The sequence below is a fragment of the Pholis gunnellus genome (genome assembly GCF_910591455.1).
Source record: "Pholis gunnellus genome assembly, chromosome: 7".
Lineage (NCBI taxonomy): Eukaryota > Metazoa > Chordata > Actinopteri > Perciformes > Pholidae > Pholis > Pholis gunnellus.
In genome coordinates, this window is record NC_136533.1 from 8,893,916 (window position 1) to 8,908,750 (window position 14,835).

The window sequence follows — 14,835 nt, forward strand, 5'->3', positions numbered from 1 at the left end:
GTTGTGTGCAACAGTAAGGGTTAAGCTATTTGTGATGCAACATGGGCCTTTGTGTTGGAAGCTAAGGTGGATTAGCTCATTCCAAGCTGAATGAATGTGAGTGAGAGGGCCAGTTGGAATGTTCCCATGGCCTCTTGGGGCTTTGGGGAGAGTGCTGCAAAACATGGTGTCTCTTATGCTGAATTCAATCTTTCATATATATATATTAATAATTCTAAAGCCAGCAAACAACATAACAGCTGAGTCCAGTGTTATAAGAGATTATCATACATACAATAAAGTAAAGACATTGTGAGTAATTACCCAAAAAACAGACTCTACAAAATAGCTCTGTAGAATATACCACGCAATAACACAAAATAGAGGATTTTCAACATAGTGAAAAGGTGTAGGTGGTAGTTTATCACACCTCTCTCTACAGCATATGTATGCTGTAGAGAGAGAGCTGTGATAAGCAACAAGTTTATATGCCCACATATAGAACATGTGCTTTACGTGGGCATTTCCTTTTAATGACACTTATTTACTTAATTTCTACTGAACCACATTTCAGAGGGAAATATTGTACTTTTGTTTGACAGCTAGGAACTAATTGCTAGAGTTCACGTGCAGAACATGTAATCAACAATGAACATATTGTGCATTATTCCATGTTAAACTACCTAGCAGTATATAAAGTAGTTAACCAGCTACATCAAAATGCTGCTGACTTTAACGCATCAGTAATTTTTCAGAAGTTTTTCTTATTATATAGTATTTTTTTTTACATTGAAGAAGTAAAACTGAGTACCACCACTGGTGAGTCAACAGTCTGTGAGTTAACTTGTAAAATGGCATTGTATACAGCATTGCAACATACGTATTGTCTTTGATTAAAAGTATCTATTTATTTTAAAGTAATTTATTATACGACGCCTTGAAGTAAAAACACACTTAAAGCATTGAGGACATAGTGGGAGTACCGTTAAACTCCTCTTGATCGCAAACACACCCAAATACTAGTTATCAGGCTGTTTCCCCCCCCCCTTTATCTAACAGTGAGAGACACGTGCGTAGAAAGAGTTAACCCCTCCTCGCGCAGCCACCCTGCAGAGAGAAATGGGCGGAGTTTGGGTTCACGCATAGTTTTTGTATGTTGAAGAGGGCAGTCGCAGCGTGTGTGTGTGTGTGTGTGTGTGTGTGTGTGTGTGTGTGTGAGGGAGAAAGAGAGAGAGACAAGGGGGCTCAACATGGAAACCAGATTCGATACATTGTGAACTAGTCCCGATGTTCAATTGAAGAACCACCAGCTCCTAACTGACCACTCACACGGGATTATTATGCCCAGCGCCAACGTGTCCGTGCGAACTTTATCCGAAGAGGAGAAATACCTCAGCGGCCGGATGGTGAGTGTCATGTGAGTGTATTTTACAGCATCGGTGTGTCACGGACGCCGGGGTCCCGTACTGTACCAGCGGTGCATTGTTGTCTGTTGATCCACACGTCATGTTTGTGAAACCAACAGCTGCGCCGTTTATAAGCTGCACATCTCCCCCGAACAAAGAGCCCGTGAGCCTGTGGTACATTCAGGTACCCAACGTAGAAAAAACCCGCATTTATTTATCGAGATGTTGTAGTGGGAAGTGACAAGGGTGGTGTTGGAGTACAGAACCCTGGTCGATACATAATGGGATTGTCCACATATTTCACGGTATCCAAACGGGATAATGGTCGTTCTGTGCAGCCTTACAACGAAATTGGGATCGAAACTAACGATTATTTCCCGTATCGATTCATCTAATTCTATTGATTGTTGGATTTCTTGTTCTATGACATCTCATAAGCTTACCACAAGTGCCAAAGCCCAAGTGTTCGAATGGCTTGTTTTGGTCAACCAACAAAAGATGTTCAGTTCAAGAAACATGCAATTTGCTCTTAAACAATACTCAAATAAGTGAATTACTATTATATCATTATGTTATGCCAATTGTTTGTTTGATTAATCAGCTTAGTGTTTACAAGTTACCCAGAACAGTGTTGGTGGTAATTGCTATGTTACAACATGGTAGTTCAGATCCAGTGCAAAGTACAACTATATGATATGAACAGTTCAGTTCTTCAGCATACCAAGTAGCCCAACCGGCAAAAAGTACAAAGACTGACCAGTGAAAACAAGCCCGGTCCTGTTTCAGCTCTATTTGAAATTTGCAGGCGCTGTTGGACTGTTGAAGTACCACCGAATGGCCAAGTGACCCGGTCCTGTAATGAGTACTTGTGTTTTAAACTGAAACTGTTGATATTGATGGGTGTTAACTCATCCACATGGTAACTAATTCCTTTACGGTGGTGTTGTATTGCTCTCAATAAGAATTTCTCTTCCAACCAAATATGATGGACAAAGTGTTTCACTTCCAGTAGGATACAATCTATTACAACAGAAACCAAGGTACCAGTTGTTTTGTGTTTTTTTTGTTTTTGTGGCTGCTCGATGACTCAATGCCTGACCTTGTTTTTCAAGACTAGAAATTAAACCTGACCCCACCTTATAGTGGTGGCTCATGTTGTAAAACCTGATGTTTAGGATATATGGTATCCTAGCAGATGTAGAAGGATCTTCTCTGAAATAAAACACAATTTAATCTTTTCCTGAAAATATAACAGTTTTATTATAGTGATCACATCAGCTTTACTACACTTAACACTCTGGGATACTTGTATACAAAGTCTGTAATGAGTAAAGTATATGAATAGTGCTAAATGTTTTGTACAACATTAATTCAAAGCCTGCTGCAAAGAGGGGATTGAAATCCCACAGACACGTCCTGACCTTATTTGACGTCTTCACACATAAATGTAGTCAAGTCAGTCAATTTTATTTAATCACGAAGTTGCCGGAAGGTGCTTTAAAATATGTGCAACATACAACCACTGACTTAGAAAACAACCTACAACACTACATGACAAAGTTTTGGGGAAAACCATCGAACCCTGTGACATCGTTAATGTTTGATGCCCAGAAAAATATCCCCCTGTGAGCATTTAAAGCCAGGTGCTTTCAGGAACAGTGACACCGAGGAGAGGAATGCTCCGTCAGGCGTGAGTCTTGTGCAACCAGAAAGTCAATCAGGTACCGTGCAGCAGGTTGTTTCTCTTCCTAGTATATTCATGAGCCTTCCGGGCTGCCACTCCTGTCACCGGTCTTCAGAGGGAAAGGGAGCTCAGCCAGCTTTTTCCTCATCCTGTTTAGCTTTTTAATAAAACTCCTCCTGCTGCCATGTGAGCAATTGCAGATATGTTTGATGAAAAACACTAACTCTTGAATGAAATCAATAACTTGTCCCCTGGAGTAGAGCTTGAAAGATTTACACACATCAATAATTCAAGTCAACAATTACTTAAACCACCAACACAACATAATGGAACAACATAACTTATTACCACTGGACTGTGTGATTGTGCTTTTCCTCCTTTTGTTGGCTGCGAATGACCTTCCAGTTTTGTTCCTCAAAAAGCCAGTGTGCAGCAGATATAATGGGTTAGAGGCCAAAGATGATGCAACACCTTATTTTGAGTCTTTAACCCTCACTGGATGGCGGCTCTGTAGAGATTTGCGTGCCATTTATCAGTCTTTCCTCAACCGTATGCTCCACCTGTAGTGATTCTCTAAGATTAATGTCACCAGACAACACATCAGTATAAATACTAACCTCTTAATATGCTATGTTCCGTATGTTGTGAACGATTTACTGGCAAATATTCTCTCTTTTTTTGTTCTCTCACTTTTTAAGGTCTATTATGTTTTTCATGGCCAATGAGCTGCTTGACTCTTCACCAACCCTGCTACCTATTTGGAACTATTCACTCCCTCACTTTGAATGAGTGCATCGAATACAGCAGCATATTTATCTTAATTGAATCCCATTCAATAATTTCTCAGTCTACGGGGAGTGTTAATGGGCTATTGATTTAGTCCTGGACCAGCTTGTCTATGAGATAATAGTGAATTACGTCTTAAGCAATTCCCTCCACTGAATTCTCGTGTATTAGTCATTCAGGAAACTCAAGACTTCGAACTCTGCTAGTTTTATTTCCTCGGTTATTTTGAGGAGGCATACTACTTGGCCTCAAAAGAGAGGTTTTGCAATCAAAGTTTTGCCACAAACGCAGCTGTGAGATGCAGATGAGAGGAGGAGGAGGAGGAGGAGAAGTTGGGTCAGCTTTCGGACTCTACAATCAAAGATGTGCTCCCTGTCGCTCTCCCTCTCTGGTTTTCTTCCCGTTTCCCTGTGTGAGCTCTGAGTGGGAGAGTGTCTGTATCCATGAGGATCAGCTGGAGGGAATACCAATAAGCACCGCAGGCTTCTTCCCCTCTGTGGCTCTGTTCTCTGCTGAAGGGACGGTTTTGTTCCATCTCAATGAGTGTGCCAGCTCTATTGCCCTGTGTGTGTGTGTGTGTGTATTTATTTGGGGTGCACGGGGGCAATGAGAGAATAAGCCTATCCACGACAGCCTCATAATTTTTAAGAAACTTCCTCATATCACTGCAAGCACCTGTGCGTTAGTTTCACTCGTCTGAATGCCTGCATGACCTGTGAATTGATGGTTTCACCAGATTGCAGCTGCGATTGTGAGCACTTGCAAACATTACTTCCTCGTAACAGGAACAATGCCTTCCTGTTTGCATAAGAAAAATGACTGTGGTGCTAATAACGCCTCCCCTTAACAGGGCGCCACAGCGAGTTTAGCGAGAAACGGGCTTAGTTTCTGCTAATCTTCAGCTAGTATTTATACTGCCGCGGGCAGATGAGCGTACGGTCTGTTTTTGCATGAAAAATGGAATCATTGATCCAAGAGAGAGCACACTGCAGTGCAAGATAAGCAGCATCTGCAGTCCGTCCCCCACCCTAGGATTTGCTGCTAAGATTTGGACGGATTTCTCAGGCAGAACAGCACACAGCTCTCCCTTGTTGGGCTAAGATTGAGGCTAATGCAGTTGGATCTTTATGGTATGCTGTCTAGCGAGGTCGGAGCGTATTAAATGGGTCACGGTGTTGGACAGACGCTGTTCGCTATGTAGGGCAGCGTGGGGGACAGGGGGCTCAAACAGGGCTGAGGTGTGAGGGAGGCGGGAGGCACCCTCGGGGCACACAGGGCCCCCTTCAGATCCTGTTGCTGGAGATGAAGATGATGATGATGATTGGGATGATGTGTGCTCCTGTGCTGTGTTTGGGATCATCCTCCCTTTTGTTTTTATTCCTGTCCTCTTATATGTTTCAGTTTATGTTGCTCTCTCCCCCTTTGTCGCCGTCTTTCTGTCTGTCTCTCGTCTTCTGCTCCACTGACACACTAATATCAATGGGTGAGTCAAACAGCAGTGGGCGTACACACCCGGCATCTGTAATTTCAAAGACAACATCTTCTCACTTTGATAGTGATAAACCGGATTTTGAGCATATGATGAGACAGATGGGTCTCTCGCACAGCTCAGCTGTACACATCTCAGAAGAAGAATCACAGTCAGTGAACGCAAGTAGGAGTTCATCGTGTTGCTCAAGGACAACCTCGCAGCTCACCTGGCTGGAGATGGAAACTCAAACTCAATGTGTGACCTCTCAGTGAAGGACTGTCCAGTTAACTGTCGGACTTAACTGCTGCCATCTGCTGTGTGGCTGTAGCAGCTTTTCCCCTAGTTACCTTTCAACCTTTCCCGTTGTCTCCAGCCATCCCCGAAGACCGTCAGTGCTCACCTTGTGTCACCCTCAACAACCCCTGGAGAACGCCTGCATGAGTGCTTGGGGGAGGGGGGGAGGGAGGGAGTGAAAAGCAGGGCGGCAGCTCAGCAGATTTATGAGGACATTTTCATCAGCATGAGTCTAATTCATTTAGCAGAGCCACTCATCCAGAGACACCCTCAGATTCCTCCAGCAGTTAGTCAGCGTGGGTAGAAATCTTGAGTAGCAGCAGCGGCGGAAGAAATCGGCTTGTTAATTTTCGTGTAAAAAAATAGTCAGATGTCGTAGTTGTTTTGGGGTTTGAGTGTGTGTGAAGCATCTGGGTCGTGTTATTCGTGTTATCTGAGCTGCTCTCATGAATCAGGCTTCATCCGGCCAAAAGCCATCTTGCTTTTATAAGAGAAAGCTTACGCCCCTCATTCCAGCTGTAATACAGTTTGGGCTCGACATGTACTACTCCAGGTGCTTTTGCTTCAGGCCTCAGCAAGGCTGCCAGGTCACAACTTAATCTGGTTTACGCTCATCCCGTATCTATGATATCACAGCACCTGAGGCAGTAACCGTCCCTGTGCTCTTTGTTTGAGAGAATATTGAACATTGAATGAAGTTACGGTTGGTGGTGGAAGAGCGCCTGAGGAGCCAGCTCCGTTCCAGTACTGCATAAATCGCGTACAGTCTAAGCTGTCTGGTCCAACAGGCAGCTCTTTGTGTTTGTTGTTTGAAAACTAAAAAGATTGAGTAATGTGAGCAACATACACACAAGCTTTCCCTACACCTCCTCGAAGCAGGAGGATATTAGGCTCAGCTTTCTTTCGTGTGACAAACAGGTTTGACAAAAGGACGGCTTGTTTGTGAAACTTATTGTTTCAACAAGAGATATTGCATGCACTCTTATTGGGCGCAGGGCTCCTCAGGCTATACGTCAGACCAGTGAATCCATATGCAGTAGCTCGCTCATCAGAGTCCTGCACAGAGCAGAGGTAGGACATGACAAAGTGTGCTTTTTTCTCCTCAGACAAAGAGTCCTGTGTTCAAGAAGGACAGATGCCAGAGAGGGGGAGAGAGTGGGATGAGGACAGAGGCTGAAATACCCAAGGCATGCTTGTAGAAAGAAGCATGGCCTTCTCTGGTTACAAACTAAACATAAATAAGTATGTAATATGTATGTACAGTATAATTATAGGCACCGTAATAATACAATTAAAATGTTAAATTTTACAAACAAGAACAGAGTTTACAGTTATGATAGCAGTTTGTTAAAGCTGTACTTGCTTTGAGGCAAATGCTAGTGCTAGCATGGTAACATGCTGTTTAGCAGGTAGGCTATATTGTTTACCATGTTTGCTATCTTAGTTTAGCGTGTTAGCATGCTAACATTCGCTCACATGTGCAGGGATGAGGTATTTTTGTAGATCCCGGAAGTTAGCATCGTCTTCAAATGAAGTCAGTGGCTTTTTTTGAATAGGTAAAATTAAAAAGTAAAAATAAAATAAGGTCTGTGGTTAGCTTAAAAGAAAAACGTTTTGTTCTGCAACATAAAATACGTCAATAAATATTTCACTCATTAATTTTGAAGCTTGTAAGTGACTTTAAAATGTCAGTTGCTAAATGAGACGACAAAACTTCATCATGGCGAACCCCTTTAGCTTAGTCGTGGTGACGTGTAGTCCTGCGACCGTGGTGTAGTTCACTCATAAAAGGGGGGTTCATTTGTGAAGATTATCTTGCTGAACCAAACTTGTAAGTATCATGAATGCTTGTTTGTCACAACACAAGTTCATTTTCTGCATTAATCCAAATTCCAGTGCAAAAATCCCATTGGCTTTTTGTCATGTACAAAACTGCTAACTCACTTCCAGGTTTTAGGACTCATTCCTGCAGCACACTATTTGCACTGAACCCTAAATACAGCTGAGGATGAAATGAATGACATTAGTTTTGCAAATATTGGAGAAATTAAAATTTTGACCACCTGATGGTGTTACAGGAAAAGTCAGAGGATCATTGAAGTTATTAGGATTCATCCTCTGGGGAACGCGAATGACAGTCGGTCTGGAGATACAGACAGACAGACAGACATGTCTGTTAGCATGGCTAACAACAAGTATAGAGCAGTTTCTGTGTTGCACATTATAGTGAAACCACATTCTAGAATAAATGGTTATGTGCGAGATGATGCATCAAATTCACGCTCAATGGTATCACCCTCACAAACAAGTTTGACTAGTTGATCGAGTGAGTGAGGTTACTCATAGTAACAACAACAAGTAAACTGGTTTTACAGAGCAATAGTCCTGAGGGAGAATGTGTTTTTGTTTTATTATTTGTGTGTGCACACCAGTGTACTTCATATTTATTCACTCTATTCTTGGTAAACACCGTCTTGAGTTCCACCTGACAGTCTTGTGTCAAGAAGTGTCAGTGTGCGTTGAACTCTAGATGCATTAGTCAATTGTAAAGGGACTTAGATTGCAATATGTAACCATTGCGTGGTGATGGGGAAATGCTAAGCAGGATTCAGCTGTAAGTCTGCCTGTGTTAGCTGTTTAGTTACTTAAAACTAGTCGTATGTTCGTTAAGGATTAGTGCAGCTTTGTACAGCCCATAGTGCTTGTTGTACAACACTTTTTGTGTTTGCTTGAGCAGCTTACACTTCCTGTCATTACACTGGTGTTTAAGTGTGATCAACTTGCAAGATTTGGTGGCTTGGTGGGCCACCGGTACATTGCAGTGCCATTACAGTTGAAGTCTAAAAATGCTGCTCCGACACCTAATTAAATTCTGTCTTCACAGCTCTCCTCAGTTTCCTCTTTATGTAAGGTCGTTAGGTTTCCTGCTATTTTCTTGTCATATTTATTCTGTTTCACTTCCTCAAGTCTACAGCAGACTATGCTCGACAGTAAACTATTGAGACTTTCAATCAGAAACAGACAGTAATTTGGAGGCTTTATCCCAAAAATGGTGATTTACTGTAAAACTAGGTGACTATGTCTGGGGAAGGGATTTCCTGAGCCTTGTGGCCTTGTGTGACAGTAGTTCTGACCTACATTAAATGTGCACGCTCCGCTTCTTTCACACACATTAATGACTGTTGTCTGAATTTTGTCATCTGTGTAATCTGTGTGCTATACTCTAAATAAACAGGATTAAATTCTGGATCCTAAAACATAACAGATGTGTCAAATAAGAGCATTACATACACACCCAGATGGTCTCACTGTGGCAATAGCAGGAAAGCTGAATAGAGCAGATGTAAGGACTCGCTTTGTAGAATTACTGTAAATAAAGAGGAAGCTCAGAAACATCCAAAAAAAACATTAAAGTAAACTTGAGAGCAAAAATAGAATGTTTGTTGAAAATGTCCAATGTTCTGAAGAGCTACTTAGCAGCGGCCACTTTTTAAATAGGAGATTTATATAAGGAAACCTGTCTCTATAAAGAATCTGATGATTCTGTGAGATAAAATAAAAAACTGGATGATAAACAAGAGGAATGATTGTCATTTTTCTTGAGGCACTCACAGCAAGAAGGTTTGGGATTTGATGCCCAGCCTGGGCATGGCCTTTCCGTGTGGAGTTTGTATGTTGTCCCTGTGTTTGTGTTCCTCCGGGTTCTCAGGTTTCCTCCCGCCACCAAAACATGTATCCCCTCCCCCGGCCGCTGTGAATGGGGGGTTGCATAAGGAAGGGCATCCAGTATAAAACCTATACCAAATCAAATATGTGGATCATGAAATCTGATTCTCACACCGGATTGGTTGAGGTCCGGGTTATTAACTAGAAGTAAATGGAAAACCTGCTGGGGTAACTTCTTACGGGAACAGCCGAAGGAGGAAGAAAAAGAAGAGTTGTTGTTTACCTTTTCCAGATGGCTTGGTTTGCTTAAACAGAATTCCATAGTACAAGATTATTCCTGCAAATGCTCCACATCTAATACAGTATTTGTATCTGATTGTTGTTTCTCCTCCTTGTAGGACCGGAGTACTGAGGGCAGTTCCCTGAGCATCTCTGGGTTGATGCGTCGGGGTTCTTCAGAGAACAATCTTGACCTGGATCTGAGTGACGGAGGTCCTGGTGCTGCTCTGGGCTCCGAGGTCCAGCGTAGTCGTTCTTGCTTGGACAACCTCCAGCAAAAGATCCTGAAAGTCACGGAGCAGCTGAAGATAGAGCAGACGGCCCGGGACGAGAACGTGGCCGAGTACCTGAAGCTGGTGAACAGTGCGGACAAGCTGCAAGTAGGGCGCATCAAGCAGGTGTTTGAGAAGAAGAACCAGAAGTCAGCTCAACACATTGCCCAGATGCAAAAGAAGCTGGAGCAGTACCATCGAAAGATGAAAGACAGTGAAATCCACCACAGCCCATCCCCTCGCCCGTCCACTGTCAAACACAGCACCTTACCCAGGGAGTCTCCCAGAGAGCTGCTGAAAGACATGACCGGCAGTGGCCGACACCCGACCATGGACAAGATCAAGACCATTGGCCCAGGTGTTTCGCTCTCCCCTCCTTTCTTCTTCAGCAAGCCCAGAGAGTTCGCCAACCTCATCAGGAACAAGTTTGGCAGTGCTGACAACATCGCCCACCTCAAGACCACTCTGGATGCTTCCTCACCGCTGCCCACTGACAGTGCAGGAAAGGGGCTGAGCAGCAGCACCTCTATGGTGGGCAAGCCCAAGTATCCCAGTGATGATGAGTGCTCCTCAGGGAGCGCCTCCATTTCAGCAGACAGTAACGGGAACCCGGCGGCGGGAGGGGTGTCAGCGGGGCAGGTGCCGGGTCAGCAGGCCGGGGGAGACAGCCAGAGCGGATTGGCTCTGAGCCTGGAGGAGGTGAGGGAGATCAAAGACGCCCAGAGCCAGCTGGAGGAAGACATTGAAGAGATAAAGGCTCAGTTCAAGAGAGAGTATGGCATCATCAGCCAAGCACTGCAGGAAGAGAGATACAGGTATGTTTATTATTACTTAACTTTTCATTGTCCTTCAATGACACAGCACCACCATAGAATTTCATATACAGTACATTCAAAACTGCCTTTAAGTTATAATTTCTAACTAATATTTCTGCGCCGTCTCCCAGATTTGAGCGTTTAGAAGACCAACTGAACGACCTGACAGAGCTTCACCAACATGAGATGACTGATCTGAAGCAGGAACTGGCCAGCATCGAGGAAAGGGTAGCCTACCAGGCACATGAAAGGGCCAGGGACATTCAGGTATGTAATAGTGAATCTATTGCTGAAGCTCATCTAAGCTTGTCATCTGTTAATAAGGCTATTGTCACTGGGCATTATCATAGGTGAATGTATTAGTTGTCTTCGTGTAATGGTTCCCTTCATCAGATAACACAGTCTATTTTGTCAATTGACATTTATGTTCTCTGTTCTTGTTCCTCTCTGCTGATACATAATTGATCTTCAAGAGTAATTGAAGATTAAAACGTCAGAAAAATGCCCTTTAGCCATTTGTGAAGACCCTCAAAGTCTCTCTCTGTCTTTCTTAGGAGGCTCTGGAGTCGTGTCAGACGCGAGTATCCAAGCTGGAGCTCCAGCAGCAGCAGCAGCAGACGGTCCAGCTCGAGAGCCGTGACGCCCGAGTCCTGCTGGGGAAGTGCATCAACATCATGCTGGCCATCATCACCGTCATCCTGGTGTGTGTCTCCACTGCGGCCAAGTTTGCTGCTCCAATGATGAGGAGCCGGCACCACGTAGTAGCTACCTTCCTGGGAGTTTGTTTTTTGACCATTTTCTGGAAGAACTGGGACCGTTTACAGTACGCCATAGACAGGTTGCTGGTACCTGCCTGATACTGATGAGTGCACACTGATAATAATACTGCAGAAACATGGACGCTCTCTGTTGTCAGGATAGGACTGTCTAAGAGGATTGGTTGTACAATCGTCAGAAGACACGATCGCCACGCATTTACAGAAGTCAGAATGAAATTGCATTTTTTTTCTTGTCTAGAACTTGAATGTCTGTTGCTAACAATTTTCAATTTAACCTTTAAAATAATATTTATATAACAGTACATTTTGGTACATCTCCAAGCATTGCTATGAATCACAATACATTAATAGTCGATTCAAGGATCAACAAGGGTGGAGAGGAGTGCACATGAGACTCACTCTTGATTATTCTTTCTCTCAAACCTTTGAAAGCATTGCACACACACACACACGCACACACACACACACACACACACGCAAAACCTCAAGCTTGGTATCTTGTTTGCCATAGTTATGAAATGCTAATGAAACCCTTGGAGGTATAGTTGTACATTTTGGGAAATAAGCTTATTCGTTTTCTTGCGAAAAGTTAGATGAGACGATCAATACCATCCATATCTGTACAGTGAATGTGAAGCTACTGCCAGCAGACAGTTAGCTTAGGTTAGCATAAACACTGAAAACAGGGGGAGCCAGCTAGCGTGGCTCTGTCCAAAGGTAACAAAATCCACCTACCAGCACCTCTGAAGCTAACTAATTAACACGTCATCTAAACATCTTGTGTTTTTAATCTTCGCACAAACCAATGTGTAGAAACTCTAGTTTTTGGTTTGTTTTCAGAGGTACACAAAGATGCATTTTTTACCATTGCACAGAGACAGGCGAGCTATTTCCCCCTGTTTTAGTCTTTATGCTAAGCTAAGCTAACTGGCTACTGGTTGTAGCTTCATATAACTTTCATGTTTAGCATACAGACATGAGAGTGGTATCAATCCTCAAATCTAACTGAAACAAATCAAGGCATATTTCCCCAAATGTTAAACTATTCTTTTAATTGAAGAATCTACAGGCTGAAGCACAGAGGCAATGGACAACCTGTATTTTAATTCCTTATTGCCTTGTCTGCCCTGTGTGGTCAGTCATTCCTTAAAGGTTTTATTTTCCTTCTGTTTACTGTTCCTGATGTTTAAAGTGCAATATGTTTGATTTGTAAGAGCTCTGTTTTAAATATGTTTCTTTTAGGAGTGAACGTTTGTACGTCGATGTTTTACAGTGACAGGGTGCTGCTGCTGTTGGGGTCGGGTGTGGAAGTGTCATTAATGTTGGCATGAGAGATCCATAACCACTGAAGCCGCTGCTGGGCTCTTAGAAGACCAGCTGTCTTCTCTCTGAAGGGGCAAAAATCAATCCCACTGCATTACCGCGCTGGTAGCATGGAAATATCAACGGCAACCAGGCCACCTCCCCAGTGCAGGCACACGCACGCGCACACACCCAAACGACACACAACAGTCCAGAGGCTCTCTTTATGTCTTAAGAGTGTGATTTTTGTCTTTTACTAATAATGTGATTGAGAGGCTATGGGTTTATACTGTGATGCAGGGCCTTTTTTCGAAGGAGCAACAAAGAGCCTTCAGTACTCATGTCTGATGATCTGTGATGATCTACGAGCCAATTTTTGACTGATTGATGTGTTCTGTCACGTTTGTCTCACGAACATTGCCTATGATGATCTCAAGTGAAGCCACGGACCACTTTTTTAAATGTTTGTCTGCCATAATAACACATTTGTGTTTGTCGTCTACTGACCGTATCATATGTTTTTTTTGTTAATGTTTTGACATATTTGAGGAAGTTTTACCCACAGATCTGGTTTACATTCTCTTTTCATCTCTGGTGCACTACGTGATCAATCAGTTGTATTTTCATGCATTATGTGCCTTTGTCTGACACTTTCTGTTAAATTAAACAAGACTTTTTAATCGACCTGTGACCCATGGAGTTGTTTGGTGATTGGTCGTTGTATTCGTCATGTGATTCCTATTTTTCAGTATCCAGAAGTCTCAGTGGAGTGCAGACAACAGCCAGAAAATCAAAGATTACTTCACCCAGTTGCAATTAGTGTAAATAAGGAAACAGACGGAAGTTTATTAACTCAGTGAAACTTCCTGAGAGTATCCTATTTGCATTCACAGTAGATTTCTTTGTTTTCATTTTAGAGATTTGCACCAGAAGAATTGACCTCATAAAAACTTACCCCACATACAGTTTCTAATAAGTTACACTCAACATGAATACCACACATACTTGCTCTTCTTTTATTGCTAAACACTCTCTCCTTCTTCACCACCAGAGGGTGGAGGCGCTGCACTGTTGTCACGTTAGAGACCAAGAAAACATATTGGAAGGCTGCAGCATCTTACACAGCCTTCATGGTACCAACCAGGATTTATGCATGTTTCATATATAAATGATTCATTTTCATTCTGTCAAAATCAATGCCACAACTTCACACAAACAGTAAGACTAACATCACAGAGGGGTGAGAGGACAATAGACAACAGTGTCATGTAGGCAGGAATATCACAAACAATGTGGAAGAGTAGCGCCCTCTGCTGTTGTAACAAATTAACATTGAAGATTCAGTTTTTCAACACATTTCTACAATTCTCTAGAGCGCACAGCTCCATTGAAGCATGCTTTTGTATATTTTCATGAACACTAAATCTAGGTTGTATTGTATTCCGTGCTGTGGACAGAAATTATTTCTGTAGACTGTAACTGTGACTGATGTGTCTCCCATCAGGGTGGATTTTGGTACCCAGGATGCTGATGATTAGAGAGAGAGAGGTATTAAATTGAATTACAGTTCCTTTAATGAACCCTCAGCCAATTTTGGCACAACACGCAACAGCACAGCTCCAACCATATACCACAGATACAACAATAAGTAATGACATGCATGTCATGTTTTACATCACCTTCAAATAACAGATAACATGTCACACGTATTCAACAAGACAGCAGCACCAACAGTACTGCTGCATATCACTGACAGGGAGCACACAAACATACACATCCAGACAAAAAGAAAGCCCATGCGCTGTTAAACTCAGCAGCACTGCAATATGGGTCACCTGGCACAGCGGTGTGCACGGTTCATTCTGCCTGCCTAGTGCCTGCCTGCATGCCAAATAGAGGCACAGACGCACGCTGAGATACAGGAACAGGGATGTGGATGATAGACAGATCGCTTAACTGTGGATATTTGGCACTCACGCAGTGTTCCTCTACTTTATGAGAGCTTAAGTTTAAGATTGGAAATGTGAGCTGTGTGCAAATACCTGTGTGATGTGTGTGTGTGTGTGAGAACGGTTGGTGTTTTGTGCATTTGTGGAGCAACT

The 14,835-nt window shown here is 42.9% G+C and overlaps 1 protein-coding gene across 2 annotated transcripts; it reads left to right on the forward strand.

The window, feature by feature from the left end:
• Window positions 1–1,167: 1,167 nt before the first annotated feature.
• Window positions 1,168–13,411, forward strand: LOC306698070 (transmembrane and coiled-coil domain protein 3-like). Of its 2 annotated transcripts, none has more exons than XM_079162226.1 (4): window positions 1,168–1,385; window positions 9,685–10,652; window positions 10,784–10,919; window positions 11,207–13,411. In XM_079162226.1, the coding sequence occupies exons 1-4, from the start codon at window positions 1,320–1,322 to the stop codon at window positions 11,507–11,509; spliced, it is 1,473 nt and encodes a 490-aa protein (XP_079018352.1). In that variant the 5' UTR covers window positions 1,168–1,319; the 3' UTR covers window positions 11,510–13,411. The 2 variants fall into 2 exon arrangements, with proteins under 2 accessions (XP_079018352.1, XP_079018353.1); XM_079162227.1 differs by having other exon boundaries at window positions 1,328–1,396.
• The last annotated feature ends 1,424 nt before the right edge of the window (window positions 13,412–14,835 follow it).

Excerpts from the sequence above, each read along its gene's own strand:
- LOC306698070 (XM_079162226.1), top strand. The coding sequence starts at position 1,320 with ATGCCCAGCGCCAACGTGTCCGTGCGAACTTTATCCGAAGAGGAGAAA. Across the intron at positions 10,653-10,783 it reads CTGCAGGAAGAGAGATACAG|ATTTGAGCGTTTAGAAGACC; the intron begins GTATGTTTATTA and ends GCCGTCTCCCAG. Across the intron at positions 10,920-11,206 it reads AAAGGGCCAGGGACATTCAG|GAGGCTCTGGAGTCGTGTCA; the intron begins GTATGTAATAGT and ends TGTCTTTCTTAG.